Here is a 25017-nt window from a genome sequence, read left to right on the forward strand (position 1 = left end):
CTTGCTTCCTCATAGGTCTCTGCTCATCTCCTCAATTGTCCTATTCTCCCTGAACTTTATCTTCCCCTTACACAATTTTTGCTCCATAGAATTTTTCGCCCTGACATTCAATATATTCACTTTTTGTTTATCTGACTACCTGTGCTAGAATTTAAGCTCCTTGAGAATGTGGGGTTTTGTCTGATTTGTTTCCAGAGCTTAGCACAGTGCCTTGCACATGATAGGTGCTTAACACGTATGTGTTAAAGGATTGAATAAATATCCCAAGCTTGAGGGAAGGGCTTTCTTTAGTCTTCTTTTACTCTCTGGGGACCTGACATAAAGCTTTGCATGGAATAGGCATTTCATAAACACTTGTTGAACTGTATAACTGAACCCCTTTTTACAAATGTTCATCTGATACCTGAAGACCAAGTGACTGTATTTTCATTGCTTAGCAAATAAATCCAAGATTGTGTTTAATTATAATGAAGCAGTAGGCTGATCGATCAATTTGGTAGGGAGAAGAACAACACTGGTGATCCGATTTCACAGTGACTGGAATCAATTAACACACTTATCCATCAGTTCCAAATAACCACAGCCCTTGTTGATGCAAAAGGTCAAATGTGGATGAGGTATGCCAGGATCAGTATTCTGATTTAGTAAGTACAGAAAGTGAAGTACAGAAACAAAAGGTTTCAGGGCTGAAATTTCTTTCTGCCATTAATCTGGGTCCTTTGAGAAACTACACTGCTGGGACGAAGCTGCCAGGATATGGGCTCCAGTATTGGTCCAAAAAAGTTCTTGAATCTTCCCTCAAATGAAAAACCAAAAATTTGCTTCAGTACCAGAAAAGGTAAATCCTGAATGAGTTCAAATGTTCCCCCCATATATTAGAGAGTTGCAATTTAAACAAGATGCAAAAGTCTAGTCTCCGGGTTTTACAATCTGTCCCATATGCTCCAGGGCCTCTTAAGGAAACTATCTTTAGGATTCAGGATAAGTATGTGGTTTAAGGATACTAACAACACACAATTTCAAAATATTGCTAAAATGAAAAAAAAATGATTTGGTTTGAAAGGAAAACACAAATTTGTTTATTATAAAAAGACTGGTCTTCAGAGGGTTGATATTTATAAGCTACAACTCCAATTTCTGTAAAGAATTCTTGAGAGAGCATCTTGGGGTAATTTCTGCTCAAGCCCATGCTACAAAGAAAACCTAAACCATCTGATAGCACGTATACAAGCAATAACCTCTTATATTGACGTGGCATGTTTCAAAGAGATTTCACATTTTCACTTTCACCTGATTTGAGCTTCATGGATACCCTGCAGGGAAGCCCTGTCAATGTACAGATGGGCAAAGAGGCTCAGAGCATTCTGCAACCTGCCCACACCTCCAGGACCAGCAGGAATCAGGGCTGGGTCCTAGCACCCAGATCTTCTGAAAACCAAGCCCAGCATTCTTTCAGTTGAAAGAATATATGTGATCTTTTTCTATTCTCTCATAGCATTGTAATTTAAATGGAACTGCACTTTGGGGACACTTACTTTAAATGATGCAATACATCAAAAAATTCTGTAAGCCCCAGAGCCAAATTTAAGCAGATTTCTAATGGGGTCTGGTTTCCTAAGGTTCTGTCCTTGGCTCACCGTTCCATTTAAGACACTCTTGTTGGGTGATGCCATCTAGTCTCCATGATCTGAACTAATAGCTATGTCCTGATGACTTCTAAATATGTGTTCCAGCCCATCTATTTCACTGAGCTTCAGGCCCCCATATCCATCTGCCCGCTTCACATCTCCACGGGAATGTGTCTCAGGTACCTGACATACTATGTTTCTACATCTCCTCATCGTCCTTTTCTGCCTAGATGTCTTCCTGCATTCATGATCTCTCCCAGGTAATGGTAACATCATGCATTCAACCTTCTAACTAAACACCCAGAAATGACCCCAAGTTTCTCCTTCACCTCCTGGACCCACCCAGCCGCCGAGACCCGACGGGTGCCCTTGCTCGGCTGTCTTCATCTCACGCTCTGGTCCTCCGCCCTCCCACGACCGTCTTGGCCAGGCCCTCATTTTCTTACCTGGAACACTGCAACAGTCACAAACTGAACCTCCCCCTGCTACCTACATGTCCATGTCTGCATGCTCCCTCCCCCAGAATAACATGAAACATGAGTCTACTCTTGTCAGGCAAGCTGCTGAAAACTCTTCCAAGACTCTTCTTCACCTGCTACACAAAACCCAAATTCCCTGGCGTGCAATTTGTGTCTGACACTGTGAGTTAACTATCAAATAACTATCCTGCCCTCTTCTCCTTAATAAGAAAACCCTGATTTGTGGCTGGAGCCTGGCCACATAATGATTTCTTAGCCTTCACTGCAGCTAGGTGCAGTCATGGGACCAAGTTCTGGCCAAATCCTTGGTAAGCAACGTGTGAAATCTCAGGCTCTTTAAAGGGAGCTAACTTAGCTGGGAGAAGTGCTCTTTGTGCTTCTTACTGCCTGGAATGAATACAGAGATGACTCTGGAAGCTTTACCAAACACATTAGGCCACGAGGTGGCCTTGAAGACGGCTGAACAGAAAAGACAGAAATCTCGGTCCCAAATGACTCCACGGAGCTTTCATAGCACAGCTGGACTGCCTACTTCCAGACTTTTTATGGGAGAGAAAAATACATTCTAACTGGTTTAAGGCGCCATCATATTCCATTTCCTATTACAGGCAACAGCACCCAATCCTAAGTGATACAGAATTCAAATATCTCAAGAATGTTAAGCCTTTTTCATAACTTCATTTCTGCCAACGCCTCGAGCCTTATCTTCCACCAGAGCTCAAAATTTAAGTTCCAAAATTCTTGTACTTTTCCACTCCACCCACGTATTCACCATGAGCTTTCATGCTTCTCCACTTCTGCTTAAGCTTGCCCCCTACCTAAACACCCTCATTTCTCAGGTTTTAACTTTCCATCGCCTCCTACAGAAAGTTTGCCTAAACCTCCACATGAGGGTAAGTGGCCCTTCTCAGTCCTCCCATAATATGTTGGGCATACTCCAATTCTAGAACCCATCTGCCATTAATTATTTATGGGCCATCTCTCCCAATCCACAGAAAGAGCCTCAAAGGGCAGATACCACATCTATTCATTTTGTATCTATATCTCCAAAAAGTGGCAGCTCAGTAAATATGCTCTGAGTTCACCTGCATTTTCCTCATGGAAACAGAGTGAACAGTATCAAATGCCTCCAAATGTCCTGATTAGCTCCTTCATGTCAGCAGTAAGTTAAAGATTGAAACAAAATCTTCTAATGGTTTTTTTTTCCTGACATGGGAAACAAATTACAGGTGAGCCACCCTAAGAAAACATCCACTCTGAGAAGCAATTTACTGTTTGGATGTTTCAGACTTGAAATTTCCTCAACTATAAAAGAGAACTTGGCACTATCGGAGGCCTCATCTGGCTCTAGAATTTTTATAATTCCATTGTTGAATATAAACACATAGAACAGGACACAAGGAACTCACTGTGAATGGATGGTTCCTCCAGCAATTGGCAGCATGAACAGCCTTACCTAACTTTTAAATAAATTACTTACAAGGAGTGTCTAACAAAATCTTGAAGTCATCAGATGACAATGAACACTCTAGGATAATGAAATGCCTATTGTGGGAGGATATGCCTCCTAGACTCCAAACTCATTGGCCTCCCCTAGAGCCCCAGAACTTGCTATGCTTCCTCCTGATACTGAGAACTGGCATATGCTATTCCTTCTGTCTTAAATGCTCTTTCCATCCCTCTTCCCTGGCCACCTCAGCTCAAGAGTCACTTCCTTAGAAAACTCTTCTGTCTTTCCCTGACCAGACTGAATTACTGTATTAGAAGTTCTCACTCACTGCAATGCACTCCTCTTCTTCATGGCACTGGTCACCATTGTGATTTTCTATTAGTATGGTCACTGGATTGATGTCTTTCTCCCTCACTAGACCACACCCTCCACAAGGGAGTATTTTGGTTTTTACTCATCACTGTACTCATATCCTTGGCAGAGGGTCGATGCTCAATAAACACTTGCTAAATATCTCCAAAGGCTGTGTGAGGGAGGAGAAAAGTGGCCAAGTTTCAGTGGGGGAAATGAACAGCTATTCTAATAAGCTGGAAATCCTCTGAGCTCTCCTTCACATCTTTGAAAAAGCATCCTGAAGTCACTTCATGGTGGCAGTGACAGAGCAGGCACTGAATGAGGTCACCATCTGACAGAACAATCTCTGACAAGCCAAGAGAAGAAGCAGGAATGTGACTAAAAAGTTTGGAGTTTTAGTAACAATCCTAGGTAAGGGCTCACAGTCAAAATCAGATATGAAGTTACCAGTGTATCGAGAACCCCGTGGCTAGCACATCCTGAAGGAACAAGGGCTATAATGAAAATAACAAATGACAATTTGTAGTTGTCTTTGCAGCAAGCAGATCAAGAAAGAGTAGACTTACTTCTGAGAGCAGAAGGAATGATGTTACCGAATGGCAAAGGGAAAAGAGAGCTCCTAAATTCGGCTTTTATCTTTATCTGAAAAGATTTTTCTCACTAGAGTGAGTACAACAAATATAAATATTGAAGTGAATTCCAATATAGGCGAGGTAACAGTAAGAGTCCAAAACTCCAGATTCAAATGAAAGACATTTAGGGACCCTGACATTCCGCCGGCAAGAATGACTAAGGTCCCAGGTGATAGGACTCTAACAGATGTTGTAACAGATGTTACAATTTCCAAGAGGGGGAGAAGTAGATGTCAGAAAACAATGACTCAAGCACGTGATAGTCATCACTGACCCATGCACAAATTGGCTGGAAAATAGATTAACTGTGAATTCATAGACCCAGAAGCAATGCTCACAGAGGCGGCTCTCCAAGCAAAACTATGTTAAGCTAATTTCAAATCACACAGGTGTCTGAAGTCAGCAAGACATCTGATGGTCCTATATGATACCCTTGAGAAACAAGAGTCAGATGATATTAAAGATCGGTATATTCACACAGCTCCAGTAGCTGTTTTCAGAGACTAGCTTAACAGACCTTATCTTGGAGGGAGATTGTCAATCTTCCCATATTCTGAATTAAAAAAAAAAAAAAAAAAGTCAAGTGAGGTTAGAGACTGTTCTCTCAATTTGAGGAGAACTCAAAGGTGATTTTCTTTACAAGTTCACCCATGTGCTACATTAAGTATACATGTAAAAGACAATATATTTGAGGTCTGGAGCCTCTGTGGGTTAGTTCTACATTTGGACAATGGGACAACAAATTACCACAGCAAGCACTTGGGGCTTTAGGAGTAAACACTGATTACCATGCACATAGCATGCCAAGAAGTGCATAGAGCATAAAGTGATCAGACTCATGGGTTCCAAGTGTGCATTAAAATGCACCATGTTCAAGTGTAAATGGTAAGGAGGAATCAAAACTTAAACTGTGCTCTTCTATAAAGGCTTTCTCACTAAACATATTTTAAATACATTCTATGCTTTGTCAAAAACAGCAAATCCACTATGTGCTGGCTGGCTCTAGGGGTTTGGGGTTGAAATGTCAAAAAACGACGGCTGAATTCCCCTTTAATACAGATTATGAAACATGATAGAAAATGGGGTCTGTAATGCTGGATGGCAGGTAAATGGGATTCATGCTCCTTTGTCTTCCAACTTTTCTGTAGGACTTGACTCTGAAAAAAGTCAATGGCCGTGTAAATTATTCATGAGCTCTATCTGGGCTCCCAATCAGCCAACAAGCCCAGGACAAAGGAATGAATAGTCTTTTTTTTTCCCCTTAGCAAAGTGGCTCATTGACTGCTTGCTTCCCAGCCCTTTCTTCTTGGTCTCTGGGCCATGGCAGCCCCAGACCTTCCAACCAAAGGCAAAGGCACAAACCCTGCTCTTGCTCTATCTCCAGGGAACTGGGATTCTGTTCCTCCATGAAATGCAAGAGAACACATCTGAGAATCAGGGTCAAGCGGAAAAGCACAGAAATGTAACTGGCGTGTCTCCTCTTACACAAGGCTCTGTTGGCTAAGGGAGAGAAGAAAGTCGAGGAGCCTAAGGTACTTCTAAAGTCCTATTGGACAATGACTTGCCCATGGTACCATCTTTGTAACTTGCTGAAAAATAAAAACCTCCCCTGACAAAAAACAAACAAGCAAATAACCACACCTCTACAGACATACCTCAGAGATATCACAGGTTCAGTTCCAGACTGAACTGTCTGAAATGAGTAAATAATTTTTTTGCTTTCCCAGTGCACATAAAAGTTATGTTTGCAGTGTACTGTAGTCTATTAATTGTGCAGTAGCATTATGTCTAAAAAAAGACAATGTACATATCTTAAGTTTAAACTACCTTATTGCTAAAAAATGCTGACCAGCATCTGAGCTTGCAGCAAGTTGTAATCTTTTTGCTGTGGAAGGTCTTGCCTCTATGTTGATGACTATTGACTGATCAGGGTGGTGGTTGCTGAAGGCTGGACTGGCTGTTAAAATTTCTTAAAATAAGACAATAATGGAGTTTGCCACAATGATTGACTCGTTCTTTCATGAACCATTTCCCTGGAGCATGTGATGCTATTTGACAGCATTTTTATCCACAACAGAGCTTCTTTCAAAACTGGAGTCAGTCCTCTCAAACCCTACCCCTGCTTTATCAACTAAGCTTATATCCTATTCTAAATCCTTCGTGTTCATTTCAACAATCTTCACAGCATCTTCACCAGGAGTAGATTCCATCTCAAAAAACCACTTTCTTTGCTCTTGCATAAGAATCAACTCCTCATCCATTCAAGTTTGATTATGAGATCACAGCAATTAGTCCCATCTTCAGGCTCCACTTCTAATTCCAGTTCTCTTGCTATTTCCACCACATCTGCAATGACCTCCTCCACTGAAGTCTTGAAGCCTCAAGGTCATCATCCATGAGGGTTGGAATCAACTTCTTCCAATTCCTGTTCATGCTGATATTTTGACCTCTCCTCATGAATGTTCTTAATTGCATCTACAATGGTGAATTCTTTCCAGAAGGTTTTCAATTGACTTTGTCCAGAGCTATTAGAGGATTCACTATCCATGGCAGCTGTAGCCTTTATGGAATGTATTTCCTAAATAATAAGAATTGAAAGTCAAAATGACTCCTTGACCCATGGGCTGCTGAATGGATGTTGTGTTCACAGTCAATGAAAACAACATTCATCTCATTGTACATCTCCATAAGAGCTCCTGGGTGACCAGGTGCATTGCTAGAGCAGTAACAGTTTGAAGGGAATCTTTTTCTCTGAGCAGCAAGTCTCAAAAGTAGGTTTAAAATATTCAGTAAATCATGTTGTAAACAGATGTGCTGCCATAGAGGCTTTCTCATTCCATTTACAGAGCACAGTCAGAGTAGATTTGACACAATTCTTAAGGGTCTGAGAATTTTTGGAATGGCCCATGAGCACTGGCTTCAACTTAAAGTCACCAGCTGCACTGGCCCCTAACAAGAGAGTCAGCCTGTCCTTTGAAGCTTTGAAACCAGGCATGAACTTCTCTTCTCTAGCTAGGAAAGTCCTAGATGGTATCTTTTTCCCATATAAAGCTGATTTGCCTACACTGAAAATCTGTTGTTTAGTGCAACCTCCCTCATTAATTATCTTAGCTAGATCTTCTGGATAACTTGCTGTAGCTGCTGTATCAGCATTTGGGGCTTCATCTTGTTCTTTGATGTTTATGGAGATGGCTTCCTTCCTTAAGCCTCATGAACCAACCTCTGCTAGCTTCAAATTTTTCTTCTGCAGCTTCCTCACCTGTCTCAGCCTTCACAGAATTGAAGAGAGTGAGGGCCTTGCTCTGGATTAGGCTTCGGCTTAAGAGAATGTCGTGGCTGGTCTGATGTCTATTCAGACCACTCAAACTTTCTCCATATCGGCATTAAGTCTGTTTTGCTTTCTTATCATTCATGTATTCACTGGACTAGCACTTTTGATTTCCTCCAAGAACTTTTCCTTTGCATTTACAAGTTGGCTGACTGGTGCAAAAAGCCTAGCTTTCACCCTATCTTGTCTTTCAACATGCCTTCCTCACTAAGCTTAATCATTTCTAGCTTTTGATTTAAAGTAAGAGACTTGAACACGTAGAGGCCACAGTAGGGTTATTAACTAGACTAACCTCAATATCATTGTGTCTCAGGGAATAGGGAGGCCCAAGGAAGGAGAGAGATGTTGGAATGGCTGGTCAATGGAGAAGTAAGAACACACATATTCGTGGATGAAATTTGTTGTCTCATGTGGGTGTAATTCATGGCACCCCAAAACAATTACAATAGTAACATCAAAGGTCACTGATCACAGATCACCATAACAAATAAAATGACAGTGAAAAAGTTTGAAATATCCCTAGAATTACCAAAATGTGACACAGAGACACAAATTGAGCAAATGCCATTGGAAAAATGGCACTGGCAGACTTACTCAACACAGGGTTGCCGCAACCCTTCAATACACAATGTGCATATATATGTTTATGTGTACATAAAACACAGTATCTTTGAAGTACAATAAAGCAAAGCACTATAAAATGAGTATCTCTGTATCTGGATAGGTCAGAGGCATCATCCATGAGACCATTTTGGCTCTGATAAGGACCGTCCCAGGACATGTCTGATAAATGAGGCTGTCTGATGCTCCCAAGCTTCTCTCTGTGCTCTCTGGATCAAATTCACACCCTGGGCGACCCAATTGTGCCCTTTACTGTGTGTGAGTTCCAAGGACTTGGTTTTCAAAGGCTTATCCTTAAGACTCTGTTCTCAGGCCAGTAACCTGAATGGAATTAAATTATCCTGTGAAATAAATCCACAGGATAAAAATAGCTTTTGAATCTATCCTAATTAAATGTGTCCCCTTCAAAGTCAACCATATCACTTAGCACCTGCATCTGGCATCCAAGTTGAAGAGTAAATTAAAATAAATTCTCAAAATTGAACCACAGATGCCAAGATTTTAAATAAAATTTCTCAAGATGTGGGCTGATACAGCTTCATAGAAATGACATCAGGTTACAGTGTCCATCCTCCTTATTTCCAGACCAATGAAACAAGCAGAATGAGAAGTGATCAGATCCTACACAGGAGAGCAAGTCAGCTGCCTTGCAGCAACGTAATGTGGTGCTTAAGTAAAGCCTCTAAGGATTCAAGAAAATGAGTTTTCACCTTATTACTTTTCCCCACTGCTATGGTCTGAAGGTTTTATGTCCCTGCCCCCCTGCCCCAGGCGGACCCAAATTCATATGGCGAAATCCTAACCTCCAAAGGTGATGGTATTAGTAAGGCGGGGCCTTTAAGAGGTGTTTAGGTGATGAGGGTGGAACCCTCATGAATGAGGGTAGTACCTTTATAAAAGAGGCTCCAGAGAGTTCCCTAACCCCTCTGTCATTTGAGGACACAGAGAAAAGATAGCCTTGACCAGACATCAAATCTGCTGACGCCCTGATATTAGCCTTCCTGCCTCCAGAACTGTGAGAAATAAACTTGTGTTGTTTATAAGCCACCCAGTCTGTGGTATTTTGTTAAAGCAGCCCAAAAGGACGAAGACACATACTCTGCTTCCTTTTCATGAATTAAAGTTGCCCTATCACCAGAAGGGCAATAAGAAGCCCATTCTTTAGTGGTACTCTAAGTCTGCAAGGCTCTCCTGAGGAGACAGGGTAGCCCAGTGGTTAAAGACATAATTTGAACTGTGGCTTTACTACTAGTTGACAGTGTGGTTATTAAGCCTTTCTAAGACTCAGTTATTCATCTAAATAACACAAATAAGATTACTGTTATACAATAATAGTGCTAGGAGGATCGGGGAGAAATGCAGGTAAAGAGCCGGCTGTCACAATGCTCCATGTAGCCCTTGCTGCCCTTGTTAATATTCTTCTTTGGATTTACAACAGAATTCCCTGCCAAGTAGTGAAGTCATCATTCTTGAAAATTAAATGTGAGGAAGGCTCTCTCTGGGGCAAACAGAGCAGGGATGGATGGATGGATGGATGGATGGATGGATGGATGGATGGATGGATAAGCCATGGAGAGGAGAACAAAGGCGAGCCCATAGCCCAGAATCTGACGCTACCACCAGGAAGACCTCTGAACTCCCTCCACCATCAGACACTGGGCCAGCAACCCCCACCAATCCTGCACTGGGCAGGACACTGCGGCAGGAACAATTCCATGCTGGAGCTGCCACAACAGAGGGTCTGGTCAAGCAGGCTCAAAGCACAAGCCACCGAAAGCCAGCATGGCAGCTCCGTAGCCGACTGATGAGTGGAGATTGCTGGTTATGTCCAAGCAGAGGACTCCTGCTGCTGGTATCCAGCCTGGCTCGGAGCTCTGCACCCCCTCCTCTGCAGACCACATGGGGGCAATTCCGGTTTGCAGGTAATGGGGAACACTACGTTATTCATTTATTCTAATGGACACTCACACCTTTGTGAATTTAATTCTAAAAAGATTTCAGTTGATTACCAAGATGAATGGAAGGTGAAGCCAGGAGGGCAAACGGGACGAATCAGGAGACCAAAACTCACCTATAGATGATTCCTTTCTCGTGTAGGAACATGAGTGCCGAAATGATTTCTGCTGCATAGAAACGAGCTCGTGCTTCTTCAAAACGGCGAGATTTCTGAATGTGAAACATCAAGTCGCCCCCATTCACAAACTCCATCACAAAAAACAGACGATCCTGGATAGAAACACAAGAGAGGATCCAGCGTGGTGTGGCCATTAGGCTAGAGTTGGGTCAACAGACTTTGGTTCTCACTGCAGCTCTGCACCTTAAACACCGTGTAACCTCGAGCTTCATTTTTTTTGGACGTTCGCCATGAGTAAAGTGAGAACGATGATGCAATCCCTAGCTGAATCATTGGGTTTGGGAAAGCGGAGGAGAACATAAATGGAAAGGTACATGCCTTTCCTCTGGAACATGCAGGGTTAAGCACGTTCACAGAACATAAGGGACATCTAACAGGTCCTCACACGTGGGCAGGGAACACTCAAAGAGAAAGGAAAACGTTTTAGACAAGTCTGCCCAACAGCAGTCTAATGACAGCCTCCTCAGAGTGGCCTCAACATTAGAAATTCCATTCAGCCCAACAGAAAATTCCCGAGCCAGGAGTGGAAACGTGCAGACTAGCTCCATGCTATCTCCACTTGGAAGGAGCGCTCAACCCTGCAGGTGAAATGGGCTCTTAAGGGCGCCTGGGTGGCTCAGTCTGTAAGTGTCTGCCTTCAGCTCAGGTCATGATCCTGGTGTCCTGGATCAAATGCCGCATCGGCTCCCTGCTCAGCAGGGAATCTGCTTCTCCCTCTACCCCTCCCCCTGTTCACGAGCTCTCTTCTCTCTCTCATGCACTCTTGCTCTCTCTCAAATAAAATTTTAAAAGAGAGAGAGAGAGAGAAATGGGCTCTTAAGATTCCCCATGGAGTGCGCTAAGTAGTGAGCAAGTGGTGTGAACAAAGTGCTTTTATTAAGACTTTAATAAAAGAAATGTGAAGTTTCCATGAAAAAGTGACATCTCCCAGATGGACAGTATAAAGTGCTATGTTTCAGGAACCCCTAAGATCAATGGATTTCCTGACTCCCTCCACTAACATTTATGAAGTCCACGGCTAGCCTGGTGCCAAATGAGGTGCTGGGGATCAAACAGAGAGTAGAAAGGGCATAAAACAGATATGACCTCTACCCACATAGTCTGGTGTGGGAGACACACATTATTTTAAAAACAGAACAAAACAAAACACAACAAGGAGTTATATACACAGGTAAATATACAAATTCCGGTAAATCCTGTAAAGGAAAAGTGGAGGAAGCAGGGACATCTGGTCATCTGCCTGGGGGTCCGTGGAGGTCTCTCCAAGCAAGGGACATGCAAGCTAAGGCCTACAGGATCACCCCACAGGGCCAGCCATCATCCTTTTGGGGGTAGGAGGGTGGGAGGTCATTTGGTAAGGAAGTTGGTATTTGCCAATACTCAAAGGACATGTACTCAGAACTCATCTCTCCGTGTGGTTTTAAGCCCTCCAGTTTTGCTCAGTGTTACCACACGTCCACAGCCAAGCAGTGGACAGAGGCCATGTGTGCTCTGGCTCATGCTCCGAGTCACCTCTGGTTCCGTCAGGTCTTCCCAGTCAGAAAACAGAGCTCATGACCTCTCTATTCCTGATTTTCAGTAAGACCTTAATTCGAAGGGAAAAAAATCCCCTGGCTCTATGAAACTTCTCTCTGTTCACGAGGAGCATGAATGTAAGAGTAAAAATAGAACAGCAAAATTCACACACATGAAAACAAAAACCAAACACTAACAAAACAACTCTTCACATTGGCCGATCTAAGCCAACTGAAAGCTCAACACAGTAAGCCATCGGACTGAGCTGATGGCCTTCATCCGGGGGTGGCGGGCGAGCAGGGAGGCCCACGTGGGAGGGACGAGCTCTGATGAGCGATGGTGTTCTTTCTCTTCTCTATGGGAAGGACTCTGGTGGAAAGAGCAGGTCAGTGGTGGAGTGGGAAGGAGGGTAAGCATGCGACCAAGACTCGTCTGAGAGCTGCATCCGCTCGGGCAGGTGTGACGCCGATGCTGTGTTCATTTGGAGGGGGTGGCCAAGGGGGACCTGATGAAGACTCAGGTGGTAAAGCCACCCAAACCACCCCTCGACAAGCTGGTCAGCCTTACGCATTTTTGTTAACCGGCCCGTTCGCCTTCCTCATGGCTGGAACTGGCAGTCACATGAATTACAAGAGCTTGAAATACCTGATGACTGCAACTGGGTCAGTAGGTAAGTGGCTATTCGTTAGGCTGCTGGATGTCAGTGTACCTGGCAAGAGCCTCTAAGGCAGTAGGCATCAAAAGAGATGAAGGCATTGTAAGGGCAATTTCATCCATTTCTAGTTCCCCCCAAATCATTCTCATGTCTCAAGCCTGAAAAGCCAGGGCAGGGGCTGAATTCCAAATCTAGGGGAGGACATACTGCCTTCTTGTCTCACTCTTTCATCTGTTTCTCGGCCCAGTGCTGGAGGGAGTTTCTCAGAAAATGCAGGAGGGCCAGAGGGGCACAGCAACCTGTGATGCGCAGCAAAGTCATAAGCCTTAGAACTGAGAAACCAGGGGTTTCTTTCCATTCAGACTTGCACTTCGAACCTCCTGTCTGGCACCACCTAGAACAACTCTCACCCCCCAGGCTACATACAACTCTTGAAGCAAGCAGGAAGGGGAAACAAGCCAGCCAGATGTAATAATGACAGCACAAAGTAATGGTCCATGCTATCAAAGACCTAAATTAATATCACAAGGGAGATAAAAACGGGTTCATCAACTTGCCAGATGTTTTTGCTGAGAGGACACCCTCTCTTTACAGCCCCTCTCTTCACCCTATCCGTGGCCTCTCGGAGGCCTGAAGTAACCTGGCCCCACCAGGCTTGTGGGGATAACATCCCAAATGAGATATAATCGCCTCTGGTTTGGGTCCCAGGGCTCCACAGGTGGCAGCGACAGCACTTGGCTTGAAAAAGACTCCAGGGAGTGTTGGACATGCCACATGTGCTAAAACAACATCCGCAACAAAAACAAATCAGTCCGCTAAATGCTCCTGCTATGGAATGAATTCCAGCAACCTGAAGGAAATCCGTATTTCGCAAGTGCCCCTTACAAAGCAGAGACATATATTTGAAGTTCTAACAGGAGGTAGAAGTCAATCTCCTACCTACAACTCCACTCTGTCTGTGCTGTAGAAGAATGAGTCTCCCTGATTACCTGAGGAACGCTAAGTTATGCTTCACAAACTCAACTGTGAAGCAAGGCAAGGAAGCACCTGTTGGGACCCCCGAGTTGAGGGAGGCATTGCATCATGGGGCAGGGAAGAGGTTCCAGATCCCAGCCGAGGCAGAGATTACAAAGACAACGGTTTCTGTGTTTAAGCCTGTATAGATAGCCACTCCAGCTTTTCTGAAGTCCAGTTTCCTAGAAACTGAGTCTGGATACCTGCAGAGCTTTCCCTGAGGCCTCTGGCTCTGCTAAGGTAAATTCTGCCCCAACCTGCACAGTAAGAAACCCAAGGTCCCGGGAGACCGGAGACCAGTTTAACCTCAGTTCTAAAGCCAAGAGGCCCAGCCTTTTGTCTGTCCCTTGCTCCTCCTTTGCCCCCCATTCAACCAACCACAATTGCAAGTCATTAACACGAGTGAGGGACACCTGGGGGAATAAAAGCAACTCAGAAATCCCTTTGTCCCAGGCCTCCGTGTGGATTACAGGAGGCCAAGGAGCTGCTGCCTGGTTAATAATAGAATTCCTGTCATCCCCTGCCTCGCTGCACTAACCCACTGTAGCCTGGGCCAAGTCAGTCCTGGCTATCAGCTCAGACCTGCTACTTCTCCAGGCCAAGGGGGATAAAAATATCCCCTGTACTGATAGTGGCTCTGGGTACAAGCAGTGTGCATGCCCTAAAGCCCCTCAGAAAGATTGCTCTTTAAGAATTAAAAATGATGAGCAATTGCATCAAGAAAAGTTTGAGACGAAAGGCTTGGGTTGATGAAAGTGACACACCAAGGTGGGACCTGCAACAAGGTGACGTCACCTAGGGAGAGTGACTGCAGAGGAACCAGGGAGGAGGTCCTTCAGGGTCACTGTGGTGGGCACCTTTGGGGGTGTCTGTTCAGCTCACTAATCACTTTCTCAGAGAACTTCCCTGGCGTAGTCACATGGGGAAATGCTGGACATCCTGCAAACAGCTAGTGGGGACCACGCTGGCCACTCTCTTCCCCACCTCTTTCCCAGAAAATTGGAACTGAGATGGAGAGGTTTTGATTTAGGCTGTGCGGGGTGCAGGAAGAGAGGAAACATGAATTAGGAAGCTGAGGCTACCTTTGTGGTGACACCATGGGAAATGCCTTGTAAAACGGAGTCCTGAAAGTATAGCTGGAGGGACGGATGGACGGACAGAAGGACGAGAGAGGAAAAAAAAGAAGCAGAAACATATGGTGAGGCAGAGACAAGAGATGAGGGAGCATGTGGGCACCAAGAAAGTAGCTCCCTGGGTTCCTCCTGCCTTTCCAGTTTCAGATCCCTAAAGAGAGCTGGACGATTTTGGCCCCCAGCTTCCACGAAACACCCCGCCCTGTATCTCTGGATCTTTATTTTCACTTCTCCCTTTTTTGCATGACCTTGGTTAAGTTACTTTCTGTTACTTGCTCCCAGGAGAATTTTAACTGAGACACACACCAATTCTTAAGGGGTGGGAGGTTTACTTACTTATAAATCTGGGATAACCACACCTATGACTGCAGTGATCCAGTGAGGATTAAACCAAAAGCAAAGTGCTTCGTAAGAGTCAGGCCCAGAAGAGTCTCCACAAACAAACAATTGTTATTATTCCATCATGCGAAGGGGCTAAAGTTTATTCTAGGAGACCTTGTGCCCAGCACCCAAGTCCCTGGTGTCACCAGCTCGCTCTCTCACTCTCTCTCTCTCTCTCTCTCTCGCTCTTTCGAAATGCCCATCTGCAAATCGGGGATAATAAGATGACTGAACTCCCAGGTGCGTGAGGATTACATGATTTAAGCTAAGAGTTTCTAACAGTGGCAGGCACACAGCGAGGATTCAGTAAGCGTAAGCCAATATCATCCTCGCCATCGCTACCAGCCCCACTCTGGCTTCGGCCACCACAGGCTGGCTGCTCCCCGGGCTCTGCCCGCCCCCCCCCCTCCCCTGCCAGGGGAGCTGCAGCGTCCTGGGCAGAGAGCCGTCTGCCACGGATGCAGAGATTGGGCCTCACTCAGGGGCTCTCAGGCTGACAAGGAGGCAGGAATGAAACGGCAGCCGAAACTGCAGCTGTGGGTATGAGACAGGAATCTGGAGGGTTCGAGGAGTCAGGGGGATGCCAAGCCAGTTGCAGGGGTGCAGGGCATTTCCTGATATGGCATGGTCATGGCCTTGAGCTATTAAGGAGGACTTTTCTTTCTGGGAAGTGAATACTAAGCAAGGGGTTACAAAACTGGATTTGGTAACCAAAACGCCAACCAAGGGTTTCGGTTCCAGCAAGCGTTCTAATTTTCTAATATCAGATGATAATATTCTCTATTTTAAGAGCTTTATAATCATAACTGTTATTATTGAAAGGTAAATGGACTGCTGACATATTAGAGTGAGACTCCTTGTAGTAGCTCCTCTCCCCATCCCTAAAGTTGATTCACTCTAATCAACAGATTAAGAAGATTTTTCTCTTTAAATCAAGAATCCCTAGTCCCTACACATAATCCACAGATATAAATCTCAGTTGAAAATGTATTACAGTGAGGATGCAGATTACCTTCTGGAAATAATTCAAAGAATAGAAAAAACATTTAAGGTTAATGACTAATTTAGTGATTGCTTTAAGGTGATGTTTAAGCTAAGAGCCACATCTAGACTTACCTACCCCAAGTCCTAAGAATTGCTTTGGAATTATTTCTGAATGAATAACACATCAATCCTCTGTCAAAAGCTATAGAGTGCCAGTGACTGGCTGTGGGTAAGCAGAAGGAAATCTCCAGTAACAGACAGCACTGTGTTGAATTTCTCATAAGTGCTCCTTGCTTTATGGTTTTCCTCCAACCAAGCCATCCACGGGGTGAATAGGGAGTTTAAATCAACAGGAAACAGTTGCTGACGTCAAAGAGGTCACAGTGGAAAAGCACCCTCATGAGGAAATCTGATTGCACCATGCCTGAACTGGAAACAACTTAAATTTAACCACATTAAGAATAATTACACAAAGGCTTCAAGGAAGAAACAAGGAGAGGGAATCTAATGGCTTCATTTTTTCTTTCTTTGACTCACCATTTTGTGTAGCCCAGAAGACAGCAGCCGCTAATCCAATCACTCAGCCACCCCTCTCTCGAGTCCACGGGCAGGATACATCCTATCTGAGCTCAGAGACCAGTCTTTGGGAAGGTGAAATATGTCTCCAATAGAATAAGCCCTTGTTCTCTTTCGAAGCTGGAGGGACACACAGCTCTTTCCAAAGACCAAGTGTTTTCCCAGTAAACGGAACGCACTGGCCATCTCTTGTAATGAAATGTGACAAGGCTCACTGATGTATATACCAGACTAGGCGATGTGAGGCGATCTAACTTGTAGTTCAACACACAGTGAGGTATCTGAGACAGAAGATCCTTAAATCATAAGTAAGCAGTCAATATATGATTGGCAATAGAGCAATGTTGGGGCTTAAGTCCTCCCCCTTCCTGGCAGAGCAACGTCTGGTCCACACACATCTCGCCCAGTCTCACTGGGCTGAGCTGCCTTTGTGTACTTGGTCTTGTTTTCTATGAAGGACCCGAAATCTTTGGAGGCAGAGCCCAGATCTAAATGATGTATCTCTAATACCAACAAGCTTAGTGCCTGGACCTGGGGAACTAACATGACAGGAGGCCATTTTTGTTTTCTAATACACTTTAAACTAGAACATTAGAAAAGCTGGAACAAACTGCCAAGATTATCCATCCATTTTATGTGAGTCAACCGCAAAGAAGTGAAGTACCTTACCTGTAGTTAAAATAGTTTGTGGGATAGTTCAGGAAGAGAAGCAGATCTGCTTGACACATCACTTATTTCCCTTGATTTATAAAGCAACGGTTTTTCTCTGCTTTTACAAGTAATTACATGTGCATAGTTCAAATGTAGTTATAAAGAAATACATGGAAAACTGAGGGAAAAATAAATAAAATGAAAATAAATCACCTATAATCCTGACACCCAGAGATAGAAGTCCAAATACAAGGAGAAACAAAACTATCTGTGGCTTCTAGCATCCAAGGAACTGGAGATTTCAGGGCAAATAAGAAATTTACAAGGAAGTTTTTAACTAGAATTTCTTTACCCCTTATGTCCTACTTAAACTTGCCACTCTTTAAAGAGAAAAAGAGAAAATGAAAAACCCATCCTTCTTTCTTCATTTACATTACATAAGATCTCCTGATGTACTCTGTCACTAAACTGTGATTTTTTTTTTTTAACAGCTGCATACTATTCCCGGTGCCATTTCTATGAAATCCAACAATTAGCCAGACTTCCGATTAAGTTAATGGAAATAAGAGAATGTGGTATAAATAGTCTACTATGATAAAGATCATTTTTATTAGCCTGGAAACCTGGAACAGATTGTTGCCATCTGGGCATGGTGTTTTAATTCTGAATTAAACACACAAATCTAAATTCTGAATTTAGATTCACAAAAAAGATATCAGGTTATTATTCCTTTTTAAAAAGGTTTGATCACTTAAAAATATGCACAATAGGATTCCTTTAAATCATTATTTCACATGGTACGATTCTCAAGGTTTTGATTTAATAGAAGGTCTATTTGGGGCATCTGGGTGGCTCAGTTGTTAAGCAACTGCCTTCAGTTCAGGTCATGATCCCAGGGTCCTGGGATCGAGCCCTGCATCGGACTCTGTCTCGGCGAGAAGCCTGCTCTCCCTCTCCCTCTGCCACTCCCCCTGCTTGTGGTCCTGCTCTCGCGCTCTCTGTCAAATAAATAAAATCTTAAAAAAAAAAAAGGTCTATTAAAGATATTTATGGATTTAGTTTGTACAAGGCTATAGCATAAAAAGTAAAAATGCCATCTACTTATTTAGATTATTTTTCGTGACAGAAGTTCCTAAACTTTGCAACCTCTTAAAGAAGGCAAGATTTCATCTCTTCCTGTGATCTGTGGACAAATTAGGTCTGCCTCACAAGAGGAGATTCTGGGTTACAGTTATCTAAATAAACATTTTGCCCAGTTAGAGAAGTAGCAAATCTGGCCAAGAATATTCTCTGTCTGCCTAGAGAAGACTCCTGGGAATCAGCTGGCCAAGCATCTGTTCCTTCCTCTGCTCTCTGGTGTTGAGGTCCCTGCAGAATTTCCATTTGGGATTCATTCCACGAGCTATTTTGAGTTTGGATCTTCTAGCGCAGCCACGATACATTCTTCTCTGGCCCTTTGGCTGGGGAACGAGATGTGTTCAAGCAAACGACGCTCCTCCCCCCCCCCCGCCCCCACTGGTCTCTTTCCAACCTTTCTGTACTGTGGGCCAGATACTGATCTTCACCGTCCGGGGAGGAAGAAAGATGCAAACCTTACTACACAGGTAGGGTGACCAAAGTAAAAGAGGCATGGTCTAATAAGATGAGGGCAAAGTAATTACAAATAGATTAAAAGGCTTAGCCAGGGGAGGGGCTGTCGTGTTAACCTTGTAGAGAAGCTTCCGTTGGTTAAGTGGACTTCCGAGGGGCCCTTCAAACCCCAAGGACCAGAGCAGGGACTAAGACAACAGCACCAGTAATCTCAACCCAGATCCAGTTACAGCTTCAAGTCCTTTGGTGAGCTGACTTCATCTGGCACTTGGTTCCTCCACCCATGAAGCCACTTCCTTCTGATTCCTCTGACTTTCTGCGACCTTCCTCCACTCTTGCTTAGAATTCCTTTCTCAGCTGTCTTCTCCTCTCCATCTAAGAAGACCTACTGAAATATGTTAAATTACACTTTCTACTCTACCCAGAGGACACTGAGGACACCAAATCCAATCTCCCATCTGAACCATGATTCTGAGCAACAAACATCTTACCCGTAGGTTTCCTGCTAAGTAAGTTCATCATATTCGGATTCCCCCAGGCTCCTAACTGGCCAGAACTCTGGCCACTCCTCCCACTCTCTTACCCAACAAGTCTCATCGATTCCATCTCCTTAGTGTTTCCTTGACTCCACTCCCGTGACCACTGCCTTGGAGCAGGCAGGTCTGACAGGCCACTGTTTCAGCATCCTAACCAGGTCTGCAACCTCCTGGTCTTCTCCTTCTGCAGATGGCCACCACAGAACGCCTCCCAAAATGCACATCTTACATTGCTCTCTGACTTTAAAACCCTTTCCAGTTCCCTTCACCTCCATGATTGAGGCTCAGCTACTAAGCAAAGGATGTCAGACTCTTTAGGACTTTGCTTCTTCACTCCCCACATTTCTTCTCCTATAATCCTGCTGCATCAAGTTATTTTGGGGTGTCCTGGGCACATCATACATTTTAATCCTCTGTGCCTTTGCACTGCTATTACCTCTGTCTGGGAGGCCCGTTCCCTGTCCTCCCCTCACCCCCTCCATGACTGCAGGGCTCATATTCATCCTCAAACCCAGCTCAGACAGCCCCTCCTATCTCAGAGCCCTTTCAACCTCTGCAAGGGCCAAGTGATGACTTTCTTCTATCACACGGTTATAGGCATGTGTATTGAAGGTGATCCCTGATTGAAAGCAATCAGAGGGCAGGTCCACACTTTGTTTTTCCCTATGTCTTCAGTCCCTGGCACACAATGTATGCTAAGGACACATTTACTGAATTGAATTAAAAATGCAAGCTAGATAGATTACCATTCAATAGAGAAACAGCCAATGTGTCTAGTGGCTAGGGTCTACTTTCAATATTTAGAGAGTACTCAGCTCTGAAGATATCATCTAAGGTGTCTGTGACTTTAAGTTGAAAGAGCATTCCCATGTATGGAAAACAAAGGAAAATAGCAAGTGTGCTTCCCCCAAAGCACACTTGGATTGCTACTAGTACATTTTTCTAGGCTGGTTGAGAAATGTTTCTTAAAGCTTTGATTATCTCTGTTTGTAAAATCCAGTCATATGCATCACACATGGGATGGGAATCTGACTCACAGATAGGCTGGCACCTCTTTCAGTTCTGGGTGGAGACGATTTTCATAAAAAGTGACTGATTCCACACCTTGATGGTAGAACTGAAGCATAATCATTAAATGCCAAAACAAGAGAAGCTGCGCTTTCAGTCTCTGGCTTTTAAACATAACCCCTTATAGATATATGCTCACTGAGCTCATCTTTGGCTCCCTAGCCACCCCAGGCTCTGATACGTCTGTCTTATCACAGCAGGCTTCGCTGCTCAGAGCTGCGGGCAGAGTGCTAATCCGGGCTTCCGCCCAACAGACGCCGTGTGCTTCCATGGCCTCCTCCCAGCCCAGGGCCCGAGCCTGAGCGAATGCCACAGTGCAGCCACTGATAACTGGCACAAGCCCCAAAACAGGAACCCTGCTGGTCTACAAACTCTGAAAAAATAAAATAAAAATGCTTTTAATTTTATAAGGAAGATGTGACATACTTTGCTTCGGCCCCTGTAAAAAGTCAAGTGATCCTCTAGTCCGCGTAACTTCTTAGACCTAGGACAGATCATCTGACATTCAGACAAGGCAGTGGTTTTCAAGCAAGCAGAGCTTCCTCCCCCCAGGGGGCATCTGGTAATGTCTGGAGACATTTTTGGTTGTTACAAGTAGGGAGGTGCTACTCACATGTAGAGGTCAGGGATGCCCCTGATCTGACGGTGCATAGGACAGACCCCCCATTAGAAAGGATTACCCTGCTCCAAGTGTTAGCAGTGGGCAAATGACATTACATTATACAAAAAAGTGAATTTTTTTTTACTGGCAAGGTTGAAAATGCACGAGGCATTCGGTTTTCAAACTATGTGACCTGTTGATGAAGGTCAAAGTAGTGGGGATAAAGTTCTGAGCCAGGTGGAAGGGAGCTTCCTGCTTTCAGATCTGTTCTGAAGCCCAAGTACAAGGGAACAGATCAGGTTAAGGAGCAGTCCCTCAGTTCCACAGCCTTCCAGAAGAGAAACTTCGACTTGTTCTCTATTTCAGCTCTGCCCTATCTGTTCTTGACCTTGTTGGTTACATCGACACCCTGTGAACTGCCTTTCACCCACTGGTCGACAGACCCTGGTTTAGAAGGTCTGGGTTTTGTTGTGGACATGGGCAGTCCCCACTTCACAAGCTGATCACAGCTCAGGGCTCCCTGGGAGTGAGGAGGAGACAGGAAGCACAAGGAAGCAGAAGAAGGAGCTTCCCATGGTCCACGGCCCAGGAAGGGAACAACATGTATTCGGAAGAGGGGAGGAATTTTGCTGGACTGACTTTCCTCCTTTGTTTTGGTTGGGAATTATATATTACATCATTTTAATGTTTAAAATCTCATACACCATGAGAATGGAATTAAGAGATTCTGGGAAAGGTTCCAAGGCTCCCTTCGTAACAGCTAAGCCATAAATCATTACAGGCCATCCTAAAGGAGTGGGCAGGAGTGAGCTGGAGACACAGCAGGCTCTTTCGCAGTACAAACCAACTACAAGTTGGATGCCTTGCACAGAAAGGAAACAGGAACTCCCTGGGTGGCCCGAAGGGAAGACAAGGGCATGCCGAAGCCCTCCAGCAGAGAGGGGAGGGTCTGCTGGTGAGACCGGGTCAAGGTATCAGCTGACAACAGAAGGCAGGAAGAGGAACCCTGCCCCAGAGCAGAGTCAGTCTTGATGGGCACAGGCACGGGGTTAAGTGGGGAAGCTGGTGTCTCAGCAGCCCCGCGCCGGGGCTGTCTGTGAAGAGACCAGTTTACCCAGGGGGATGAGGATGACTGGACCACGGCAGTGGGGAGCAAGGAAGCAGGCTGGGCTGCGGCCCTCCTGCTGTGCCTCGTGCTTTGGGTCCCCACGCCCAGTAGCGCTACAGGACCTACAGGACCCATGGTAGAGCAGAGGCTGTGCTGACAGCTTAAGCCACCTCCCTCCGCCCCAGGAATCCTCACCAGGTCCTCAATTCACTGCACCCAAGTAAAAATAGGAGTGAGCTTCAAATGCAAATGTAGCTCCCAGACAAGTGCCCTATCAGGCTGCTGTTAAGTAATAGGGGCGCAGGTATCCTTTTGAATTCCTGTTTTTGGTTTTTTGTGGGGGGTAAATGCCCAATAGTAGACTTACTGGATCATGTGGCATTTCTACTTGTAATGTTTTGAGGAGCCACCATACTGTTTTCCACAGTGGCTGCACCGATTGACATTCCCCCTTCTGTGACCAACCCACTGAGGGGGTTGCCAGCTGATTGGGCCGCTGCAGGCTGGCGGACTCCGAAGGAAAGCAGCCGCTCGCGACGGTGTCCCTCCCAGTTTTGTTCCCTACTGCCCACCCCCCGGCCCGGGGCTTCTAGCACAGCCTCAAACCTCAAAGGCACTCGGCGCAGGTGTGCTGAATGAGTAAATACCTCCTCACCTCACCTGCTGGGGGTGACTCTGTAGACTGCCATGTGGGCTGAGATCACACTGCCAGGCGAGGCTGACGGGTTGAGAGAGACCCCGGGGAGGTAGCTCCTGGGCTTAGAAAAGACGGACCCAGCTGCGCACTTATCAGTGATGAAGTAACGACGGAGAACTCAAGGGTTTCAAAGCTAGAGTATATTACCGTCCACGGTTTCCACCCAGAGCAGTCAGGTTTTTACACGGCACAATTCTGTGATCAGGGTGGGGTGGACCCCCCCTCCAGTCACTCACAGGTGTAGCCTGAGGCCCTGAATGTCCCAGTCAGTCCTGGCAGGAATCAACCCACCTGCCCAGGGAAACAACTGCAGGCCGCCGCTTGGTGTTGCTTAAAGCTCAGATGCTAGTTGGTCAGCCTTGTAGCTACGAGGCTGATTACATGTCTGAGGAGAGAGAGGCACACGGGTGCTCAGTGTGCATTTTCTTTTTTTTTTTTTAAATTGTATTTATTTATTTGAGAGAGAGAGAAGGAGAGATAGAGAGCACGAGAGGGAAGAGGATCAGAGGGAGAAGCAGACTCCCCGCCGAGCAGGGAGCCCGATGCGGGGCTCGATCCCGTGACTCCAGGATCCATGATCTGAGCCGAAGGCAGTCGCTTAACCGACTGAGCCACCCAGGCGCCCTCAGTGTGCATTTTCAACTACCTCTCCTTTTGTAGCATAATGACCGTATTGACTCCCCCCTATCTACTGTACCCTGCCATTCCATGGGTATTAATCCTCTCTTCCCAACCAGACTGAGGATTAAAAGAACTGTTTCTCTTGCTAGCACTCAGAGTGATCATGAACGGATAGACTTTTCACTAAACTATTTGGCAAAAGGCCAGTCACCTTCTCCTCCTTGGAGCTAACCCGCACACTTCGAGCCTCACGCTCCAACACAGGGCTTTTTTGAGGCCGGGACATCTATAGTCTGGCAGGCTCTCGGGCACAGTCAGGGAAAACTATAACAAAGCACTTACCACCACAAAGCTTCGACAGTCATCGGGAAGGATGGGGCCAATTCTGACCAGGGCATGTCTTGGATACATCCAGGGAAATGACACACAATCCATACACCATCTTACCAAACGTGGAGGCGGCAGGTCTCCATGATCCTCAGATCATCAGTGTTGACGACGGCCAGTGACAACAAGGCCAGTTACAACCGAACAACCTTAAATTGAAAAGCATGCCAACTCTTTCAAACCCCTCATGTCACACCAAGTCTCCTGGCAGTCCTACCCAATTAGGGAGAGCCAAAAGAACAGCACGAACTCCAGCTTCTCCCATTTCCCATTCATTTACATGGCCCTGTTTAGTAGCCACAGAAAGCCCAAGAGGACAGAAGCAAAGGTCCCAAGCGACCACCCCCCCCACCCCCGGAAATCCAGAGCCTGGAGATGGTCTATGTGCATTTTGTCCCCAGATGGAACACTATTAATAAGTTGGGAACATGCCCAACTGGGAAACACCATGTTCTGGCTCATTTTCTATTTTGATCTGAGCCAAAGGCAAACTATAGCAAATGACCCATAAGCAGATCAAAGAGTATTTGTGGCAGGCATTGCTCAGGGAAAGGAGGAAACCTAGTTCTAAACAGATAAGAGGAAATATCCTTAGGTGTTCCATAAAAGGCTACAAAACTAGATATTGTAAAACAAAACAAAACAAAACAAACTGCCTTTATTCCTGCCTAATGACGCTATTCTCAGCACACTTCCCAGGGAGAAGACATTTCTGTGTGAGGTATTTTAAAGGTAATGGCATGGATTATTAAGCTGGATGACCTGGTTAAGAATCCATGGTCTGACTCTTGCTTGCTGTGTGATCTGGGGCAAGTTATTTAGCCTCTCTGGACCTCTCAGTTTCCAGATCTTTAAAATGAGGATAATAATATCT

At 45.1% G+C, this 25017-nt stretch overlaps 1 protein-coding gene across 3 annotated transcripts in view; it reads right to left on the reverse strand.

Moving 5' to 3' along the window:
• The window catches only part of PRKCH (protein kinase C eta), a 222938-nt gene that overhangs the window by 57317 nt on the left and 140604 nt on the right, over positions 1-25017 (reverse strand). For all 3 annotated transcript variants that reach the window (XM_027570953.2, XM_027570955.2, XM_027570954.2), the window contains one exon: positions 10564-10718. In XM_027570953.2, coding sequence (XP_027426754.1) covers positions 10564-10718 — 155 coding nt within the window. The remainder of the gene's footprint in view (positions 1-10563; positions 10719-25017) is intronic.

Source organism: Zalophus californianus, chromosome 6 (assembly GCF_009762305.2).
Source record: "Zalophus californianus isolate mZalCal1 chromosome 6, mZalCal1.pri.v2, whole genome shotgun sequence".
Taxonomy (NCBI): domain Eukaryota; kingdom Metazoa; phylum Chordata; class Mammalia; order Carnivora; family Otariidae; genus Zalophus; species Zalophus californianus.